The 21,589-nt window shown below is 43.3% G+C and overlaps 4 protein-coding genes across 5 annotated transcripts; all 4 read left to right on the top strand.

Moving 5' to 3' along the window:
* Position 1: 1 nt before the first annotated feature.
* Positions 2 to 2,449, top strand: LOC117752748 (zinc finger protein 570-like). Its single transcript, XM_034570352.1, has 3 exons — positions 2 to 264; positions 1,066 to 1,256; positions 1,355 to 2,449. Exons 2-3 carry the CDS (start codon positions 1,067 to 1,069, stop codon positions 2,317 to 2,319), a joined length of 1,155 nt encoding a protein of 384 aa, XP_034426243.1. The 5' UTR covers positions 2 to 264; position 1,066; the 3' UTR covers positions 2,320 to 2,449.
* Positions 2,450 to 3,882: 1,433 nt separating this feature from the next.
* LOC117752756 (sesquipedalian-1-like) lies at positions 3,883 to 14,834 on the top strand. 2 transcript variants are annotated; one of them, XM_034570366.1, is made up of 5 exons: positions 3,939 to 4,022; positions 4,430 to 4,524; positions 5,456 to 5,759; positions 6,389 to 6,951; positions 14,824 to 14,834. In XM_034570366.1, exons 2-4 carry the CDS (start codon positions 4,444 to 4,446, stop codon positions 6,811 to 6,813), a joined length of 810 nt encoding a protein of 269 aa, XP_034426257.1. In that variant the 5' UTR covers positions 3,939 to 4,022; positions 4,430 to 4,443; the 3' UTR covers positions 6,814 to 6,951; positions 14,824 to 14,834. The 2 variants fall into 2 exon arrangements, with proteins under 2 accessions (XP_034426256.1, XP_034426257.1); XM_034570365.1 differs by lacking the exon at positions 4,430 to 4,524 and having other exon boundaries at positions 3,883 to 4,022.
* mylpfb (myosin light chain, phosphorylatable, fast skeletal muscle b) lies at positions 9,188 to 12,566 on the top strand. The gene is made up of 6 exons (XM_034570372.1): positions 9,188 to 9,331; positions 9,872 to 9,970; positions 10,912 to 11,092; positions 11,356 to 11,434; positions 11,525 to 11,573; positions 11,669 to 12,566. The coding sequence occupies exons 1-6, from the start codon at positions 9,329 to 9,331 to the stop codon at positions 11,768 to 11,770; spliced, it is 513 nt and encodes a 170-aa protein (XP_034426263.1). The 5' UTR covers positions 9,188 to 9,328; the 3' UTR covers positions 11,771 to 12,566.
* On the top strand, positions 13,581 to 19,147 carry pgap3 (post-GPI attachment to proteins phospholipase 3). Its single transcript, XM_034570374.1, has 8 exons — positions 13,581 to 13,818; positions 14,867 to 14,964; positions 15,076 to 15,229; positions 15,378 to 15,463; positions 16,008 to 16,069; positions 16,181 to 16,317; positions 16,504 to 16,708; positions 16,851 to 19,147. Exons 1-8 carry the CDS (start codon positions 13,602 to 13,604, stop codon positions 16,912 to 16,914), a joined length of 1,023 nt encoding a protein of 340 aa, XP_034426265.1. The 5' UTR covers positions 13,581 to 13,601; the 3' UTR covers positions 16,915 to 19,147.
* The last annotated feature ends 2,442 nt before the right edge of the window (positions 19,148 to 21,589 follow it).

The following is a 21,589-nucleotide window of genomic DNA, read 5'->3' as shown; positions in this document are numbered from 1 at the left end:
CAAGAGAATCCATTTCCGCTTCCTGGTGTTGCGTATTTGTTATGATCCGATGATGCGATTTCATTTGTGTTTCTGTTTCATCCATTTCTGGGATTTATCCGTTGATAATGACGCGTTTTGATTGAAAGTGAACGTGTTTCTGACGGAGATCGTGCGACGTGTTTGTTGAAGCTCTGCGATGTTTAAAGAGAAAAGGAAAACACGGAGTTAGCTCGTGAAGCTAACGTGTCAAACTTAGCCTCTAAGTTCAGAACCAGCTCCCAGGTACTGCAGCTCCTCCGTCTCACACACTGGTTTAACTGGTTTCACTGCAGGAATTAAACTCAACTGTCATTAGATAAGTAAACATTAACTTTACCTTCCTGTGGAAATGCTAAATCTAACAGCCTCTGTGTCACTTGGGAAACAGTGAAGTGTTAATTTGCAGCCACATTGCTAATAAATAGATAAAATAACTGCAAAGCTAAGCTAACATGGGATGTTTGTAAATGTAATTTCCAAATCAGGAACGATTTTCGTCCATGTTTAATGCTTATTCAACTTGTCACCTTAACAGTGGGTGTTCATAGCTTATATAATAAGGTTGGAAGTATGTTGTCTTTTAAATCATACAACAAAACAGCAATAATTGTCAAATCTTTCCTACTAATTATTGTGTAATGACATGTCCAGAGACTTGATGCATAACTGGTCCACAGTCATCAAACAGTCAGTCAATCAAACTTCATACAGGTTAGTGCAGTTCAAAGTGCTTCACAACTGACAGATGAGTCAAGAACAGACTAAACACATGTAAATGCTGATGATAAAATACCATAAATTAGATTTACAAAGCTATAATAACAATAAATAGAAGAAAGGTTCAATAAAAGGGGGTAAAAACATATACTGATAATATTAACAGACGTGTCAAATTGATTAAAATGTACAACGTAGATGCAATAAAGAATTACGTTTAGAAAACTTACTTAATCCGAAGCCAGGCTGAACAGATCGCAACACTTCCATGTTAAAAGCTGTCTCACCAAACAGTCATTTCTCAGCCTGGGTGCTGTTTCATTTCAGGATGTCTAAACTTGAGCGTCTGAATGCTCGTGTGGCCAAGCTGCTGACTGAAGCGGTGCAGGAGGTTCTGGAGGTGGTGAAGGAGACGGTGTCGGAGTACCAGGAGAAGGCTGCCAGGACACAGAGGGAGAACAAGAGTCTGAAGAGACGACTGCTGGAGCTTCAGGACAAAATAACAAGAGAGAGTGCACGTGAGTGTAGTCGTGATGGCAGATAATGCATCAGTTCCATTCGATGAGTTATTAAACAAGATTAAACAGTAATTGATTTTGTATGCTTCATTTCTCAGCTGCTCTGCCTGACAGTGGATCGTTGCCTGAAGAAAAACCAGACCCAAAGACTCACGAGCAGGACTTCAGTGTCCCTCAGAGGCACAACTCAGGTGTCACACACACAGAGCAACAGCCGATGAGCAGCCACACACCTGACCATGACATGAAGCAGGAAAGCAGAGAACATGAAATCCACAATAATCCTGAATCACTGGCTGAATTCAACTTAGCACAAACATCGCTTGAATATTGCAAAGCACAACCTGAGGAGGGGATGCACATAACTGAGGAGGGGACGTACGTAACTGAGGAGGCAATGACTGTCCAACCATCACACAGTGCAAACAGAGAAATCAGTTCTGTCTCATCTGACCATTTGCACAATCCTCCCTCCATCTGTTCACTTGAGGTAAACCTGGCTGCCGTCAATATAGAAGCAGAGCTGACAAACTGCAGCACATCAGAACCTCTACCTCTTCAAGAGCAATCTCCTGGATGTGTGGACTTGAGCTGCAACTCTTCTCGTCATAACCCTGCTGAGGCCCCCCCGCCACAAGTTGGCGCTGACCCTTACGAACTCGTCCTTGCCCACTCAAAGCACAGCATACAGAGGAGGCATGGATTTGCAAAACCCAACAGGACTTTGTTTGACGTGAGGAGAATCAAGAGGGAGGACTTCACGGAAGATGACACGCACTTGTGTGTTGTTTGTGGGAAGACGTTCACCAGGGTGGGGAACTTGCGAATCCACCAGCGCTGTCATACGGGGGAAAAGCCGTATGGCTGCGTACAGTGCGGGAGGCGCTTCAGTCAGGCAGGAGACCTGAAAAAACACAAGCGCGTCCACACGGGGGAGAAACCATACTACTGCAACCAGTGTGGAAAGAGCTTCAGTCGAGGGGAGAATCTGAAGAGACACCAGAAGGTCCACATCGGAGAGAGCCTGCAGATACAGCAGACGTGGAGGGAGCAGCAGTTGTGATTATGATGCAAGACTCAGTGTGAGTCATTAAAATCAGCGCACTTGGATTGTGAGTGATACTTTTTGGTGTGGGGAAAAAGTAAAGTTTAAAATATATTTAAATAATAAGCTACCGACTTTGTGTAAATGTTACTTTCCTGTAACTCATTGGTTGATTGTTCCAAGTAGTCGCTTGCTGTTTGGGATTTTAGTCTCTTCTGTTCTTTTATACGATTTTATCACAACTGACATTTTGACATTTCCTAACATGAAAATCACAGGTGTAACTGATAACACTAAAAACACATGCAAACAGCGTCATCACTTATTGGGACATTTGAGAGAATAGAGAAGTTAATGAAATTATTTTCACCTGGGCTTTCCCTGCTGTGTAAAAAGTCTATTGTGATGTAACAAGACCAAAGAGGTTGATAATTTACAGCTGGAGATGCAGTGATACAAAGGCACAGTGTAATTTTTTTAACGTGGTAAATAAATGCAAAAACAAAAGCATAATGTGAATGATTAACACTGAATATTTGAAATACTTCTCAACAGCATGATTGTCATTATAATAATCAGAATTTTCCTGAAACTTGTTTGCTGGATATATTTATTGCAGATTAATTTTGTTATTTAGGATAAAAAGAAATGAACCTTGCAAATATATGATAAACTGGCACAAACAGCTCAGTGAGTGACTCTTTAAACAAACATCATCTTGTGTCTGAATTCATTAAATAGGAATAACATCCTGTGGACGTGTGTTGTCCTGTACTTCATTAGTTGTTTGTGTTGAGTCATGTTACACTGATAGAACGTGTGAGAAATTATCGCCTGCACTTACTTGACTTTACAACAGATGTCAGGGATTTTCACAGAGGAAAACAACATGCAACACTGACCGCAATGGAGTTCACACTCACACACACACACACACACACACACTCAATCCCGGCCAGAGAGTGCACATCATCATCAAGTTACATTTGAGAAACCATGGGTCCTTGTATTAAGTTACATTACAAGTACAAGACATATATGTGTTAGTGTGTGTGTGTGTGTGTGTGTGTAGACTTTATTCCTCTTGACAGATTACAACATCAATGTACAAAAATGAACCCTAAAGAATAAAATAAAATAAAAATAATACATTTTAACACTAGGGGGAATAACTAAAAGTAATATCAAAATATACAATATTAAATTCAAAAATACTCAATACATGCTGTCTAGTTTATAGTAACATGTATGAATATGAAATGTGGCCATTATGATAATATCATGTTTAAAATGTGTATTTATTGGATTTATTGTCATTCCAAAACATGAGGTACATGAGAGGGAATGAAACCAAGTACTGAGGTGCCGGTGTAACAGCAATGAAATAGAACACTATAGAATAAAACAATAAAACAATAAAACAATAGAATCTCAAAAACAATGCAAATGAATATTGATATTTATGAGTATAGATATTCAAGTATTATTGCACAGGAAAGAGCCTGTGGTAAGATTATATTTACACAGTTTATATGATTTAAAATGTTATAATATATAATTCAATATCCTTAAAGTTTAGTGCACATTGTTGTTGTTGTTGTTGTGACGTAATGCTGACGTCACTTCACCTTTCCCTACCAGGAAGTGATTGGGACACACAGACACAGACACACACACACACACCCAGAGGAAACAGAAACTCATTTCCACACTTCAGGAAGGTGAGTGAACCCCACACGTGTCTGATCCCTGAACCACAAACTGTGTCTTATCCTCCTCTTCCTCTTCTTCTCTTTCTTTTCACTGTTAAATCGCCACGTTGCAAACAGGAAGTGAAATTAACGAGCGACTCAAACAAACGCACCGACGCGTCAAAACAACACCTCGTCGTCAATGGCGGTGAAAGTAAAACAACACAGTTAAACTCCGTGTGACTTCTTATTAAACGTGTTAAATAATGTTGTGGTACGAGTCTGAACACGTCAGTGCAATGTGAACAACACACGAGGAAGTAGGAGCTGAATAAAGTTGTGTTGTTGTTTTTTGAACACGTCCGTATAATGGTAACAACACATGAGGAAGTAGGAGCTGAATAAAGTTGTGTTGTTGTTGTTTGTGTGTTGAACAGCCTGAGGTTTTGAAATGAAGATTGGTGGGAAGATTCTGGCATATTTTGAATCGTGCAGCTCACCTGTGGACAAGGAGGGGATCCTGTTCAAGAAGGTAAATCACACTCAAATACCACAATATGCACATGTACATCATGTTATATTTCAAAACAGAAATGATTCTCCTCATGACTTGCTTTTGTCTGTTTTATTTGAGCTTCATTGTATGTGTACCTTTTCCTACCAGTGCTTGTAAAAGGCTGGTCTGAGGCACAAGAACAGGGCCTGAGCACAAGATCCATAGAGGCTAGGGTCCACCTCAAAGATGCAAAGATGTCCCTGAGACAGGGTGTGAGATGCAGGCTGGGACAGAGGACACTGACAGGCAGAACCAGGTGGCTGGGATAGTGTGCAGGTACATCTGGGCCGGGTATGGATTTAGAGGTGCCCGAGTCCCGATGGGATATACATGTACCCCTGGAGCTAAGATCCGGTGGGACTTCAGATTCCAGACTGACAGAAAAGTGGTGGTGGACAAAGAACAAAAAATGGCCTTATTGATAGATGGGGCAATCCCAGCAGGCAGGAAAAGGGAGCGAGAGAAGATTGAAGGGCTGAAAGAGCAGCTAGAACAGATGTGGAAGGTGAAATGCAATGTGATCCATGTGGTAGTGGGAGCTTTAGGGGCTGTGACCCCCCAAAACTAGGAGAGCATGTCCAGCAGATCCAAGGTCATGTCCAGAAAAGCGCAGTCAGCTAAAATACCGGCAGAACCCTCAAACTCCCAGGCCTCAATGACATCTCAGCCCTAATCAGGCAAATAAACGTGCATAAAATGAAATCAAATAGAATTCTAGAATTGTTTAGAAGACTCTCAAAATGTCTCTACGAATAGATAATCATTCCATTTCTGTTTTTATATCTTTGCCTCTAGTTTCCTGGCAGTTTCTGCAACATTTCCCCTCCCCGCTAGCTGCTTATGTCACCCACACAGTTGTGTAAGAAATTGCATAAATGAGTCAGTAACTGACTCGAATGTCACACAGGGTGAGATAAAGACTTCCTATCAGAAGCGCTGGTGCGTGCTGAAGGGGAACCTCCTCTTCTACAAGGACCGGGCGGCCGACCGCGACCTGATAGGAGTGATTGTGCTCGAGGGCTGCACCATCCAGCTGTGCGAGTCCGAGGAGCAGTTCGCCTTCTCGCTGGTGTGGAGCGAGCCGGGACTGCGGACATACAAGTTCGCTGCCGAGGACCAGGCCAGCCAGGAGAGCTGGATCAAAGCCCTGCTGTCGGCCAACCACAGCTACCTGGCGCTCCTCGTCATGGACCTGGAGAATAAGTACAGAGGTGAGCGGCAGGAAGCTCCGGGTGTCTTTATCTCTGTGGGTGAAAGAGAGGAGCTTTTGTTGAGGAGAGCAGCTGTGGGAGGAGGCGTTGCATCACTGTTTACCACATCAGACACCATGTACACCGTGGTACAGCGTTAAAAACACCTGTCACATTCCTGTAGATACAAGTTTGAGAGCCGTTAATTCAAATCTGTAGAGGTTTTTAATGCAGAGTTTGTGGTTCTGTTGTATTTGATTGTAAAATATTAACTGTTTTGTCGTATTGTTTGTGAATGTGGGACAATAACACAAAAGAGTTGAATCAGCTTCTCTTTGTTTATGAGTCAACTGAACATGAACCTGATGAACTTGACAAAGGCTGTTTTTTTTACTACAGGGTCATTTAAAGGTTATATGATACAGGTGTTTGTATGTAAAGTTACATATAGTACATTTAATTAATTTTATCATTTTCCTGAAAGTGGTTTAAAATGTGATTTTGACTCAGGTGGCAGAGAGGGTCAGTCAGTGGTTTGCAGGATTGCTGGTTTGATCCCTGACTCCTCCCTGAACCAACAGAACTCAGCTTTAGTCTTTCTGTTGCTGTCACTTCAGCTGTTTGATTGTTTCTCACTGTTTCTTACACAGATCTATTAGCCGAGTTACCCGGCGAACCAGCAAACCCTTTCACGATGCCAAATTTCAGCCCAACAGAGGCCGGATACTCAGCAGCCTATCAGAGCAGACAACCCTCAACGCCGCCCTCGTTCGCAGCACCAGCCGTGGTGGCAGTACCCGGGCTGAGCTCCGGTCCGATGCTTCAAACTCCGACCGTTTCGTCCAAAACAGCCTGTAAGAGATCACCCAAACTCTGGTCGAAGAGGAACGCCAACGTGGTGCCGATTAACGCCCCTGCTCCGCCCATGGGGGAGTGGTCAGCGATGTGCTTGGAGGAATTCAGTAAACTGCACGAAGATTTTGGAAGAGAAGTCAAAGAACTGATTGTTAATTGGTCAAAACGAGGACAAGGAGGTGAAGAGGTTCAGGAAGAGAACTTGATCGATTTTGGATAAATTGATGAATGTGATGGGTCTAAACTTAAATTTCCGTATCCATGGTAACATTGCAAAGGACCAATGTAAATAGGTTTTACAAATATGAAAAATATTTTTAAGATATAGTTTTTTTACGATGTGATAGAGTCAATAAATGTGACCTGCTTCCCTACTGACCTTTGTTCCTTATGACAGTGACGTGGATTTCACTCACACTCACAATCACACACACACTCACACTCACACACCATACATTTTTATAAAGAGACAAACACCAACTGCAGTTGTGACCTGATTTATCTTTATCTGATTTACTGGGATAAACTCTGCTAATCTGCATTTTCCATTATTGCCCTTGAGAAGTAGTCATGGAAATAAATTGTCTTCTAAAACCTTTTAACAGGGGCTGTATGGTTATATTGTTCAATTTCTAGAAGTTTATCATAATAGCTTATTGGCATATTAGCCAATAAAAATATGTATATATTTATCACTAGCAATATAATTAAAGTCCTATATATATCTATATAATAACGATGAATTGTGTAAACACAGTGAGGAGGTATAACACATAATTGATAAACCTCACATTTGTAAAATGTTTTGCTCTTTATCAAGTGTTTTTGTCATTCTCTGCCCATAAAGAAGAGTTAAATACCACAACCTTCACTCAGAAGCTAAAATAAAGTGACATTTATCTTGATAGTTATTGATATTTTTTTTATTTGGTATCATTATTGCTGATATTGTCCAGCTCTAATTTTGAGTCTTTCTTGACAAGAAAGATTCTGTTTTCAATACGAAAGAAGCACAGAGGTTTGATACCAGGTCATATTTACCAATAATCAGATGTTATTGATCCCTTAATTGACCGATTTGACTGTGTAGGACTAAATTAGACTCTCCGACCATGAGTGAGTGGGTAAAATAAGGCGCCCAGTTGCATGGGAGCAGAGCAGGCCAAGAAGGGTGAAGTCGGTTGAATTTTCTCTGTGAGTCAAAATGGCTGATAAAGAGAATGGCAGGGGGCGGCAGAGCTATTTCTGTCTGTCCAGCTGTCTTGTTTTTATGGTCTTTGACTGAGCTTGGTCTCTTTCTCCCTCTGTCTCTCGCTCTCCTTTCACCTTCAAGCCCATACTTGACGTGGTCGCTCTCCTACAGGCAACCCTCTGTGCACAGCGTTTCACTGTCGACTTCGCTGCTAACGTCTCAATCAGATGAACCTCACGTAAACATTTGCACCTTTGGGAAAAATAAGGTCATATTTTGTGAGTGAAATAGTGGGCGTACGAACGACTGAGGGAACAGTATCACTGGATCCCAAAACATACCATAGCTGTACGGTGGTGTGATTGATGGCAGCCTATGTAGCTCATATATGGAGAGAGGTGGGTGGGCCGGTGTCCTCCTATTCTAAAACAACTATACTGGGAGCCTGAAGCAGTAGCACCCAAAATTAGTGCGTCCGCAGTGGGAAAGCTGCTCATTTAGTCCAAACACCATAATCTCAGGGAATCAGAAGTCAGACATTTAAAAGTGGAAGTGAAGGATCTTTAAATTCTGTCACGTGATACTAAGCTTAATTCTCGTTGGTGCCAAATATATATACGTTTTCTAACTGTGAGTTGTTTGGAACTTCTACATGTGCACAAAATAATGAAAAACATCAAATACACAACTAGCAGGCTGCTTGTAGAAAATACAAAAAATAATTATTTCTGTGTGTAAAATATCTACAAAGGATTGAACAAAGTGTTTCCACCACTTGTGTCAGTATTAAAAGGTTGTTTACGTTTCTCATTGATGAAAGGTCACTTGTTTCTGGAGGACTAGAAGTAGTCGAGTGTCATTACTGGAGCGGGACCAAACCCTATCGGCCAAATGATTTCAAGTTTTATGACTGTTTATAATCCCCGCTTCATAGTGAGCCCAAACCACAGACCAAACCTATCATCTGGACAGGCGATGACTCCAGGATATGTTAACGGCAACTACACGTCAGCGCCTTGGGGAGATCAGGACCGTTAATTAATAGAAAGTGTGGGTTGACTGCAGGATAACTTTCTCGGTGCGGCAGCGGTAACCTGTCATCGTGCTCTTGTTCTCTCGCAGTGGATATAAAACACAAAAATAGCCACAACAAAGACCCCTGAGGAGGAGAAGAAGGGTATTGGGGGGGTTGGGGGGGGATTTCAGTTGTCCCTCAGCATGTCCTGTCTGTCAGTTTGGCCATATTAGTCCACAGATGGCACCAAAGTCAGGCCTCTGTTGGCATTGAATTCACCTCATTCCAAGACTCCTGAGGCCTATTTCTGAGCATCGGTAAGCCGATCCGTCCCGCCACCTCCTCGCTCCTCCCTCTTTCTCTTTCCTCCAGCTCTGTTTTCCTGCCAAACCTGATGGTGCGGCTAAAGTTAGCCCCCTGTGGGCTAGTATATAAGGCCCCTAGTGTCCATTACTTACATGTCAGTCCCATCAGCTTTGTGTAAGCTTCTCTTCTTGACCATCAACAACAACCCCACAAACTTGAGAGATGGTGAGTGTGGAAGAACGGTCTCTAGGGATCTAGGATCTGATGAGGTGAAAGCATCACTTGATGCATTTGCTGTCTGGATTACCAACATCCCACAAACGTCTCTTAAACTGAGGATGTGGACGAAGTCTTACTTTAACCTGCTGGCTTGAGCCGAAGTTTGGCTCAGGATAAAACTCTGAAACGAGCTGTTTGGGGATAATTGCCTTAATATCATAGTCCCCAAAGATTTGATTTAGTCGTTAACCCTAAAATGATAGATTTAAAATACTCAGATTTCCTTTTGCAAGGAAAATAAATCACCTCCTGCCAAGATTGTTCTGATTCTTATGGCAGAATCAGAACAATTTAATAATTATTTTGGGCTATTCTTTATTTGTTTGAGTAATTTGGATGTAGAAATATCTTAAACCTGCACCGCTGCATCCTTTGGTTTTTTGACAACACACAGGCTTTCCAATTTTTCTCTGAGATTGCCAGGATGTATTTTTTGGTTCATGTTTTGTTTGTTTCAATTGTATTTTACCTCTCATCCTTTCCCAGGCACCCAAGAAGGCCAAGAGGAGGCAGCAGCAGGGTGAGGGTGGATCCTCCAATGTGTTCTCCATGTTTGAGCAGAGCCAGATCCAGGAGTACAAGGAGGTAACGTCCTCTTCCTCAACAGATCTCTTAAAGTTTTCTAGCCGTAAGATTTGAGGTCCTTTTAGGTCGTGTGAGAAGAGGGACATTTAGTGGCGCTATCATTTGACCTCAGAGATAAGGCGAGGAGGAAACTCCAGAGAGATGTAGACCTGATAGTTTCAGCTGCACGGCGGCAAAGAAATGTCCTCATCAGCGTGACAGGACAGTAAATTAGAGCTTTTCTGGTGACGGCAGATACCTCTCCCCTGTGGCAGCTCAGTAATCTGCCACGGAGGCTGGAAACTCTGTGACCCCACTGGAATGCCGCCCAACAGCTGGTGGACAGTGTGATTAATTCAAAGCAGGAAAGACGCAATCAAGGTCCAAAGAACAAAGGCAAAATATAAAGGTTATAGATCTTATGTTGATTCGACACAGGGAAGAAAGAGGGGCGCAAAATGTTTATGCTTTATTAGGGGGCTTTACTTTGGTATGCAGGTAGAAATAAAAGAACAAAATGGCTGCAGTCGGTCAGCTGATCCCTTACAGGCAACAAAAGGTGAAAGAATATTTGGGGCAGGTTGTTCAGTCATGAGGCAAAGCGAGGGTGGGAGGGGGGGGGGTGACAGCTGTAATCAATACCTTCTCCTTAAATGTCGCAAGGGGCTTGTCTCAAATTCCTAGACCGTTTTAACACCTTAGAAAGACAAGTGGTGGACCAGCTGCCAAGTCCCAAAAGGTTTCCAAAGCCATCTTTGGTTTCACTGGCTGCTGCACCCAGCTACGTTGGCCCGAGCAGTGGATAACAGCGCCACATTTACACGTTTGTGTTGGCAGGCTACCGCACGGAAATAATTATCACAAGCGATAAGGACCTCGTTAGAAATGTGAGGATGTCTGTTTTTATTTCTAATGAGCTAAGCCTGTAGATTAAACGTGTCGTCTTACTTGTTCCCTGGCAGGCTTTCACAATCATCGACCAGAACAGAGATGGCATCATCAGCAAGGACGACCTCAGGGACGTGCTGGCCACCATGGGCCAACTGAATGTGAAGAATGAGGAGCTGGAGGCCATGGTGAAGGAGGCCAGCGGCCCCATCAACTTCACCGTTTTCCTGACCATGTTCGGCGAGAAGCTGAAGGGTGCGTCGACGCAGATATTTAACGCAGATCTTCTCATTTATTTTCCTTTTCTTATTTCATAAAATACTTGGAACTTCAAGGGGCACGTTTATCTTCCGATCTGCCCAAAGGAACTCACAGTTCATATAAATTAGAGTTTTTTTGTCCTTTACCCACTGCAAATATTATGTTTACTTTGTATGTAATATTAAAATGTTTATATTTCCTCACATTTATTATTCTCATCTTATCTTATCAACTAATTGTGCTGTGTTATCTTCTAGGTTCTGATCCCGAGGACGTCATCGTGAGCGCTTTCAAGGTCCTGGACCCCGAGGCCACTGGCTCCATCAAGAAGGAATTGTGAGTTGGTTTTTCACTTCAATTCACAGCTTCTTCGTCTCTTTGTCTTGAATCTGGACACGACAGCTCATGTTTATTTTTCCTCTGCAGCCTTGAGGAGCTCCTGAGCACCCAGTGCGACAGGTTCACCGCTGAGGAGGTGAGCTGTTCTGTCTTTCTCTCCCCGTCGGGGTTCACATTCTGTCGTTTTCCTCAGTTGTTCAGGATTGTGAATCTTTAATTCCTCCTCTGCAGATGACCAACCTGTGGGCGGCTTTCCCCCCTGATGTGGCTGGCAATGTTGACTACAAGAACATCTGCTACGTCATCACACACGGAGAAGAGAAGGAGGAATAAATCGTCCCCCTTCTCTCAAGACCTCTACCTCCGTTCAAGCCCCTTCACACCTCAGCATCCACTCACTCCCTCTTCTCCAGCACCCAGGCTTCCTCGCTCACGCTCGCGCCCCGGCCCACTCTTTCCGCTTGCCAGCTCACTACGAAAAGACTTGTCTCCTTTATCGAGATCCTCAGTGAGAGGAATGGAGGCTGTGGGGGTGTTTGTGTGTGAGTAACAACAGGGGGAACATGGGATTATTTTTCAATAAAAAATGATCTTGTGACACTGAAACTCTCTCTCCATCTCTGTCCCTGCCTCTTGTTCCTCCTGCTTTTCCTCCCGTCACTCATTCTGCTCCTCTGCGTTGAGGCGGTCAGTCAGGAAGCGTCTCTCAGGGTGCGATGGTTCTTGCTTGAAACAAGTAAGCAACCTGACCCATGTGCTCTGTTAGTCTCAACCTGACACAGAGTGATTTATGGGTTTGTCCCTGCAAATGTATGAGGGAGGAGTGCACAGTGAAAGAGTGGGAGTACTGTGCTATAATAGTTTCCCTACCCCGGCTCTTTTTAAATCTGCCTCTCTTATACACATGTATACAAGGAAGAGTTGCAGTGAGAAGAGGAAAATAAATGTAAATAGAGAAAGAGATGGTGAAAGATGGTGAGCAGGAAGGAGGAAAGAAATAAACAAAAGTAAAACAACTTTGTTTTGAACTCTTCTTCCTCCCTCTCACTGGTGTTTCCCCTCCTGTTGTTGTCTGTAACCTCCACTGTAACAAATAAAGAAACAGAAATAAAATACATTATCTTTTGTACGAGATGTCTCTTGGTTTAAGTGGGGGTGTGGGTGAAAGCTGGCTGACCGGGGACTACGCTGACTGCACACGGTTGGGATAGGATCATTTTAATGGTGATTAATAGTTGTATATAATTTCTGGTCAAAACTTCTGAGCTTTAAAGTCTATTCATAGTCCGAACATCAGTGCAGAGCCCTGCTGCATCAGCCATAAATGTACAAGAGAGTGGGCCATAATAATAAAAACACACAATAACACACAGAACCTGTCTTCATACAACATGTTTCCCTGTGGATCATGAACCTTGACTGAACTGAGAACAGGTTGAGATTCTGAAATTCTGTAAATAATGGGTTGCTGGATCAAATTCTGCAAACATGACAACTTCTGTTGGGGAAATTTAAACAAAATAAAACAGTTCAGATATAAGTCAAAATAAGTGTAAAACAGTTTTCATCTTTAGCTTTTCACACAGACCAAGAGTGAAAGTCTCAGAATAAACAAAATCCCCATTCTATTTTCATTTATTTAAATCGTAATGAACATTTCAAGTTTCTGAGAAAATTTAATTTACCGACATATTATTGTTATTATTATTATTATTATTATTATTATTTATTTATCATTATTGATAGTAAAAAGTATTATAACTACCATTTCATATATATTTATATGTAACCTCAAAGATCAGGCAGTCACGTGACCAGGTGACGTGACCAACCGAAACCGGATGTAAAACCAGAGGGAACAACACGTTCAGGCTTCAAAATAAAAGTACAGAATAGTATCTGGCAGTGAATCTACCGGTGAGCTGAGAGGACAGGGAAGATTTCGTGTTTTATTTTGAACACAGAAAGCGGAAGCAGTGTGTGTGTGTGTGAGTGTGAGTGTGATCAGGGGGCAGCGGACCCACAGTCCCAGTTCAACACAACCGGCCCAGCTCGTCTCCACTGAACCCGACATGGCTCCTCGCTGACGAGCACCGGCGGCAGTGGAAGACCGAGCCGCGCCACCGCGAGTCCCGCCCGGGCCGAGACCCACCACCCCGCCGCCATGGCCCCAGCGTCCCCCCGCTGCACATCTGTCCGACCCCCGGCTCTGCTGGCCGCGGTCGCCCTGCTCCTGCTGTCGGTGACCGCGGTTCGCTCCTCTCAGGGCGACAAGGAGCCGGTGTACCGGGACTGCGTGAAGCAGTGCGTCCGGACCAACTGCACCGGAGCTCGGCTGCGGGGCTTCCAGTCCGCCCAGCCGCAGTACATGGCGCTGACAGGTGAGAGGTAGCTGCTGCTGCCAGGTGAGTCCGGCTAACTGAGCTGGCTAGCACCCTGGAGGTTCCGGCCCCCCCCCCCCCCCCCTGTGATGATGTACATGTTTACATCTACTACACGTGTCATCAGCTGACTGCTTTATATTCACTGGGCTCTCTGCTGCAGCTGCTTCAGAAGTCACAGCTCTTTAGTCCTCGCCTGTGATGGTGCGTGACACATGTGCTGCTCTTTGATTAACTGGGTTGAAACTGTAAATCCAGTTTTTCAGGCTGGGTCAGGTGCCACTGGAGGCCCATGCATCCATTAGTCACTACCAGTTGTGTGGTGGCCCTGTGACACATTTCAAAACCACGTCCAACAACAGAACACGTCTAATAAGAGACTGAGAAGTTCAATAGAGAGACTCTGTCTGTTAAATACACGTTTCCATCTGTACTTGATGTTTAAAATTGTACTTAATTGTCAGCAAGTAAACGGAAATAGAGCTGAAACCTTGGCTTATCAGTCAATCACAAAGTTATGTTCAGTTCTCAAGCAGAAACACTCAACGGCCTCTTGTTCCAGCTCAGGATTGTGATTTATATTTTGAAGCACGTATTTGTCTTGTTTTTACACATTAGTTTTTATTCCATTCATATTTGTCTATATTTTTTATATTTCCTTACACTTAAGTATTGCATGTTACTTATTATTACTTACTAACTTACTTAGTATCTATCTTATCTTAACTGTAACTAGGACAAAGCAATTGAAGACGTCACCTTGAAATTGTGATGCCCCCTTTTTCACTATTTGGTTACACTACACAATCAATCAAAAAAATAATAACTGGCAAATCAGTTTAAAAAGTAATTTGGGCTGGGATATACAATACAACAACAAGAAATATCTATAATTAAGGTTCAATAATGATATAATTTGTGTGTATTTTACAAGCACAGATGTCATATTTGACCTAAATAAATATGTATATCGATATGAATAAGTATTTGTTGGAGACATAAGAGGATCTCTGACCGCCTCAGCATCTCTGTCGTTCCTGTGTTGCAGGTTGGACTTGCCGTGACGACTGTCGCTACCAGTGCATGTGGACCACCGTGGGTCTTTACCAGGCCGAGGGCTACAGAGTCCCCCAGTTCCACGGCAAGGTTCGTGTTCACCAAAAGCTTAATCTGAAATTATTCTATATCAGACAGGCTATATTCACGTCAAAAAGTATTGGTGACATATATCTTATGTGTTTTTTTGTTTTTTTATAGTGGCCGTTTACACGCTTCCTGTGTTTTGAAGAACCAGCGTCGGCCCTGGCCTCTCTGCTCAACGGCCTGGCTTGCCTTCTCATGCTGCTGCGCTATCGGAGCATGGTGCCACGCCAGAGCCCCATGTACCGCACTATCAACGCCCTTCTCTCTGGTGGGTCCAAGATTTGTTCAGTTTAGTCATTAACACGAACACTTGCTCACTGTCAGTTTCCCAGACATTTTACTAGAGGGCCGGCAGGAAAGGTTTGGTAAACGTCGCAGAGTTCACTGCATGTCTGAAAGCAGCTTATGTAACAAAGGCCTGTGTGTTTCTTTTCTTCAGGTATCTCTCAATGCCTGGTTTTGGTCAACAGTGTTTCACACCCGGGACACCTATCTCACTGAGGTAATGGATGTCAGGTTCTCAGAGTTTCTTTACGTTGATGCTTCGTTGAGTTTATCAGCAGCCTGTCAGTAGAGAGTTATAGCCTCGTCAGCAGAAAGAGAGCAACAGGGCTAACTCCATCTGACTAATGTCAATTTAATCATCTCTCCGCTTTTATAGCTCCAGTTGGTTGTAATTACTACTGAGGAAAATATTTCTCGTGAGCTGGCGGCAGCTTCTCGTTGTTTATATGGAGGCTTGTTGAGAGCTGTGAGGTTCCAATACTTAGACAAGCAAACTGAAACAATGAGCTAAGAGCAGCTACTCTTGACTTAACAGGGGACCAGTTAATTAATTGTTAATTGGAAATTAAACCTCTTAACTGCTAAAATGTCTTCCCCACTGACATCCTAATGCTGTTACCCATAACCCCCCCCCCCCCCCCCCCCCCCCCCACCAGCTGTTTGCTCTGTATTTTCTGTTACATATTTCACAACAGACTGTTTTTCTTCTCTTGATCCTTGATTGTGATTTCTGACTTCACTAAATGTTTTAACTCTTTCAGAAAATGGATTATTTCTGTGCAACAGCGGTGATTCTTTACTCAATCTACCTGTGCTGTGTCAGGTGAGCTCTAACACACGGGGAATATGGATGATACTCATGAGTATTTTACTCTCACACTCATTCCTGTGTCATTATTTCTATTCACTCTGGTCTAACTCGTCTCTTTGACAGAACTCTGGGTCTGAGGCGACCCGGGGTCTCCAGCATGGTGGGAGTGCTGCTCATCCTGGCCTTGACCTCACACGTGTCCTACTTGACCTTCGTCAGCTTTGACTACGGCTACAACATGGCTGCTAACGTCAGCATAGGTACATCCCTTTTGTATTTGGTTGCTCGTAACAGTTGGTTTTTAATGGTTGTGTTATTTTCGGTGCTTGGAAGCTAAATTTCTCCACTGATTTTACATTTCTACAGGTCGAATAATTACATTTTTCTCGCAACTTTTCCTCAAACGCTCCCTGACTCTATCTCCCTCCCTCTCTTGATCATTCCAGGTATGGTGAACCTCCTGTGGTGGCTGTGTTGGTGTTGGCAGAACCGGCGGACGCTGCCGTACTGGTGGAAGTGCGGCCTGGTGGTGCTGCTGCTTCACGGCCTGGCCCTTCTGGAGCTGCTGGACTTCCCCCCGATGCTCTGGGTTCTAGATGCTCATGCTGTGTGGCACCTCAGCACCATCCCAGTGCACTTCCTTTTCTACAGGTTCGACCACTCATTTGCAACCTCTTTGTTTCATAGTTTCACTGAGGAGAAAACATTGAAGGGGGTGAAGGAGAGAATAAAAAGGAACAGTAATAGAGAGATAAATACCTGATGATTCATCCTTACTTTGCTCTTCCTCCAGTTTCCTGATCGACGACAGCCTCTACTTATTGAACACAGAGAAGATGGGTGTCAAAGTCGAGTAGGAGGAGCTCAATGCCTCTTCACCACGCCGACGCCCTCACTCCCCTGCGCCCGGGGCCGCTGGAAACCCAAACACGGAAGTAGCTCAGCCTCCCAGATGACATGCATGACACCGCTATGACTTCCCTCGAAGTAGCCTCTGTTACATTTATCCTGGTTTTAAATTACTTGTATTATTTCCTTTTTTTTTTTTTTTTTTCTAAATGAGAATTATCACCATTGATGCTTGTTCTACTTAACTTTGCCTTGTTCTCAAACGTGTGCTACCTTCTTTTGCCATCGCTCACAACTGCAAAACAGGATGATGGAAAAATGTTTTGTTATCTCTGCCACAGCAGAACCAGTTTTGTGAGGCTGCGGTCAATATCCTGTTTCCTGTGACTCTTTGTTGTTCTGAAATTGATCCCCTGAAACCACGTTTTACGTTTTAGAGCTCCGTGTCACCAGCCTCCACCACACTTGTATCTGCACAAGCGGCAGTTTGCTGTCTCTGACAATAGATGGCACCAAATCACTTGCCAGGCTGTTGTTACCTGTTTCGTGCTGGTACAGTTTGTGTCCAGGGTCCGTCCGTGCCAAATGTGGACTGGCAGGCCCAGCGAGGGTGTTGGGGAGGGGGGTTACATGAGGGGGGGGGGTCGGCTGGCTGCCAGCAGATTGATCTAGAGAGAGTGAGAAGGGGGTTTATGTTTGGAGGCCGTTCTAGCTGACTGTGTATTTTTTTTTTTCCTCTCTTCTCACCATCACACCTTTATTTTCGTGCCTCTGTTGTTTCCATCGCTGCTTTTCTTCCTCATATTCGTCTTTCCCATTTTAGATTCACTTGTTAGCTGCATTTTTTTATTTTCCACTGTTGTCGACCTATTTGTGCTTTATTCTGTGACACTTTTACTTTGATTACTTGACTTTTAATTTGGGTATTTTGGGGTATTTCTGATGATGATGATGATAAAAATGTTATTTTTATTCACCTGGATTGCCTTTGAGTGTGAGGTAGGATTTATGAACAATGCAACAGGAAGTGTTTTTTCTTTCCTAATAAATTCTGGAGGTAGGAGGTGTGCGTGCGTGCGTGCGTGCGTGCGTGTGTGTGTGTGTGAGTGTGAGAGAGCGAGAAAAGTGTTCAGGTGTTTGACGTCCATTATTTTGATTTGGTTGCATTTGCCGCTGCAGCACATCCTCAGAACGACACACACAAACCAGCTGCTTCACAGAAAACTGCCCCCCCTCATGTGAAACACTCCACGTCCCTCCATGCCTGCCTTACATACTGTCTGCCTTACATCACAACCTGCTTGTCAAAGACCATGTTTCCACTGTTTGGATGGAATCAGTTTTTTTCCTTCCAGCAAAACTCTCGAGTTCCCCACCTTGTCCATCTTCACCCCTCAGAGTTTCCCCTCCATATGTGCACTTTATGTGTGTGTGTGTGTACTGTACATGCGTTTTTTGTTTGAAATCCTGCCTCTACCGTTGTATTCCTGTGTGAGAATGCGAACAATGACCACTCTGTGTGTACACGTTGCCTTGACTGGACATTGTGTTGTTTTGTCCATGATACACTTGATTCTGTGTGTGTGTGTTTGAGGGAGGGAGGAGCTAGGATTGTGCTCGACCCTTTTTGTAATAGTACACGTAAGTGTGTGTGTGTGGAAATTCGCCTGCCGTGAATCTGTGTGTGAGACGATGGGTAAATTTAGCTTTGCTGACAGCCTGTGAGGTGGGGGGTGGGGAAGACAGAGGACAAAAGACATGGAGAGGTCGTCACTGGTCCTGGTAGCAAAAAGGAGACAAGAAACAATAAATAGCTCATATTGGCGAAAGTGTATTTAATCAGTTAATGTGTATTGGACATTTGTGAAATGGTGTCAATGGGACAATAAACACCTGAAAAGCCCATTTGAGCAAAATCTAATTTCATCACTAATCAAAACTGCAAATACTTTGTCTACTGTTGAGAATTAACCTGATAAATAACAGAAGTTATTTGTTTCTGGAGGAATTAACATCAAACTCCACTTGTTGCTCTGCACATTTCATTGTTCTTTCTTCTTCCTGACTCATAACCACGTCCCTTCTCTTCCCCCGCTCATCTGCTGCCCCCTGCCTGCTGCCCTGCGCCCCATCACCTCTCCTCCCGAGGGCACTTTCCTCCTCCTCGCACCGATTATTTGACCAAAAAGAGAAAAATATTTAACAAGTCGAACAAATAAAAGTGTTCTTTGTTGTGAAGGACTCAGGCTCTGCTGTGGTTTTTCCCCGACATGATAATGTGATTCGTCTCTTCAATTTCAAGTTGAAGTGCAACACCCACACTATCACACACACACACATTTAGACTCTAAAAGTACTAATCTTTGAGCAGAAAGTTATTGTCACAGGGTCTTGTTGGGGGGGGGGGGGTTTCCCAACCATCGTGTTGCAGTCTCATGGTCGGAGCCCGTTGGACTGTGAGGGGGTTTTCACTGTGGACAGACGTTATCAGCTGTTCTCAGGGGGGCCCCCCCTCTCTGCTCGGGGCCCTAGACAACTCCCCAAAGGAGAAGCCACAGCGTCTTGATCACCACCTGGTGGCTGGCTACAGTGTTGGTCATACATCCCACCTTCTCCATGTTACTGGATGGGACATGGACCAAAAGGGTAAAATGGGATGATTGATAGCTGAGACTGAATTGTGATTGGTCGGTCGACTACCAAATGCACAAGATGGCAGCTTTTATATCCAGGGTAGTTTTGCTTAATTTCTGGATAGTGGGAGGAAGTGGAAACGTATCATCCATCTTTATAATCAGTCTATGATATAAACTCATTGTTGTGATAGTAGCTGATAAGGTTCAGTGTGTAAGATTTAGGTGAAAGGGATCTAGTGGCAGAAATTGAATAGAATGTTGTTTTCACTGTGTTTCATCTAAATTGAACAAGTTGTTTATTTCTTTACCTTGAATGGTCCCTTTACATTTAAATACTTTATCTTTACATCAGGAGCGTGTCCTCTCTACAGAGGACACCATGTTTCTTACAGTAGCCCAGACTGGACAAACTAACACCTTTTGAGTTTTTATGACAACTGAAGGCTACCACAGGTTCTCTATCATGTTTTAAAGGGAAGGGCGAGGTGAGGGGTGTTCAGCTGCAACATGCAACTTCACCACTAGATGTCACTAAATTCCACACACTGAACCTTTAAATAACACTGTAAAAACAACAATTTACTCCAGAGTGAATGAAGTGAATCATTCCTCTCTTTTTCCACAGCCATCTGAAAGTCCTACTGACCTTGTGCCAGAATTAAACACACAGATTCTTTGTCATTATGTCACTAATATCCCAAGGTCTGTATTTGTTATGCCTGTTAAGTCAAACTGTCAAAAACACATTTATTCAGTATGTGTAGTCGTTGTCCTTGGGCTCTATGAGTTTTACACAGTATCACCAGCCTCCTCACTTTTCTACCCCTGAAGCCCCCAAACTAATATAATTTATTTATTCTTCCCAAACAATAAAAGCTAAGTTTTTGAAACCCTTCTCTCGTGTTTTTATGGGTTCAACTATTTCTTAAGAATTCAATACACTTGGTTTAATTAATTTTACTGATATTTACAAATGAGTAAATCGCACACCCAGTATACTGAACACGCTCCGTCCCCTGAAGGCCACAGTGGCAATCAACTGGGCTTATTATTGTGGGAATCAAACATTTAAACACCAGCAGAACCACTAACCCTCGCCTGGGACTCGTGTTCTGTCTGGCTCAGTGAGTCACTTTTTGTTGTTTCCTGATAGCTCTGTGCACCATGTTGGACTCTGACCCTCGGCTGCCGTGGGTGGGGAGACTGGATAGATTGGGATGAATGGACGTTATTCTTCCTCCTTTAACTCCTGATTTGTGATCGCGAAGTGAAGGGCATGAGAAAACAAGAAGATGCTCTGCAAACTCGCCTGGCATGGAAATTTCCCTTTATAAAAATCAACGAAGCACAAAAACCCATTGGTAAAGAGAGTAGAACTGAAAAATCCATGATTAAGTTTTATTGTAAAAAGGGACTCTGAGGGAAGTTAGATGAATTCTGGGTGTGAGGTGAGTGTTGAATAGATGAACAAACTAGGATGGCACTCAATAGAGAACATACCTCCACCAACTGTCCTAAGTATGTCTAAATATGTAGATACAAGTCTTAGACAAGTCTTGAACTGCGTTGTGCATGCGTGAAAGATAAAGTCCGTTCCCAATCCTCCTGACTTTACCCGCAGGTCATGTCTGAAAAGGACTCAGACGATCCCCTGTTGTGTTCTCACATCGACTTCTATGGACTTTATACCAGAAGTCCAGGAGAGGAAAGTGCACTTGTTGCAGAGGTTCAGCTCAAATGAAACTAGTTGCAGACTCAGTTCAACTCTGCAGATTAAATTAAAGTAGTTGTAGACTAAATTCAGATCTGCAGGTTAAATGAAAGTATAGTTGCAGGTTCAGCTCAGCTGCAGATTAAGTGAAACTAGTTGCAGACTCAACTCAATTCTGCAGATTAAATTAAACTACTTGCAGAGGTTCAGATCTGCAGATTAAGTGAAACTAGTTGCAGACTCAACTCAATTCTGTACATTAAATGAAACTAGTTGCAGACTCAACTCAATTCTGTAGATTAAATTAAACTACTTGCAGAGGTTCAGATCTGCAGA

The sequence above is a fragment of the Hippoglossus hippoglossus genome, chromosome 19, assembly GCF_009819705.1.
Source record: "Hippoglossus hippoglossus isolate fHipHip1 chromosome 19, fHipHip1.pri, whole genome shotgun sequence".
NCBI lineage: Eukaryota > Metazoa > Chordata > Actinopteri > Pleuronectiformes > Pleuronectidae > Hippoglossus > Hippoglossus hippoglossus.
This window is presented reverse-complemented; position numbering and strand designations above follow the sequence as displayed.

Coding starts and splice junctions, on each gene's coding strand:
- LOC117752756 (XM_034570365.1), top strand. CDS start 3,912: ATGCTGACGTCACTTCACCTTTCCCTACCAGGAAGTGATTGGGACACA. Junction 4,023..5,455: donor CATTTCCACACTTCAGGAAG/GTGAGTGAACCC, acceptor AATGTCACACAG/GGTGAGATAAAGACTTCCTA. Junction 5,760..6,388: donor CCTGGAGAATAAGTACAGAG/GTGAGCGGCAGG, acceptor TTTCTTACACAG/ATCTATTAGCCGAGTTACCC.
- LOC117752748 (XM_034570352.1), top strand. CDS start 1,067: ATGTCTAAACTTGAGCGTCTGAATGCTCGTGTGGCCAAGCTGCTGACT. Junction 1,257..1,354: donor AATAACAAGAGAGAGTGCAC/GTGAGTGTAGTC, acceptor TTCATTTCTCAG/CTGCTCTGCCTGACAGTGGA.
- pgap3 (XM_034570374.1), top strand. CDS start 13,602: ATGGCCCCAGCGTCCCCCCGCTGCACATCTGTCCGACCCCCGGCTCTG. Junction 15,464..16,007: donor GGGACACCTATCTCACTGAG/GTAATGGATGTC, acceptor TAACTCTTTCAG/AAAATGGATTATTTCTGTGC. Junction 16,709..16,850: donor GTGCACTTCCTTTTCTACAG/GTTCGACCACTC, acceptor CTCTTCCTCCAG/TTTCCTGATCGACGACAGCC.
- mylpfb (XM_034570372.1), top strand. Junction 9,971..10,911: donor AGATCCAGGAGTACAAGGAG/GTAACGTCCTCT, acceptor GTTCCCTGGCAG/GCTTTCACAATCATCGACCA. Junction 11,093..11,355: donor GTTCGGCGAGAAGCTGAAGG/GTGCGTCGACGC, acceptor GTTATCTTCTAG/GTTCTGATCCCGAGGACGTC.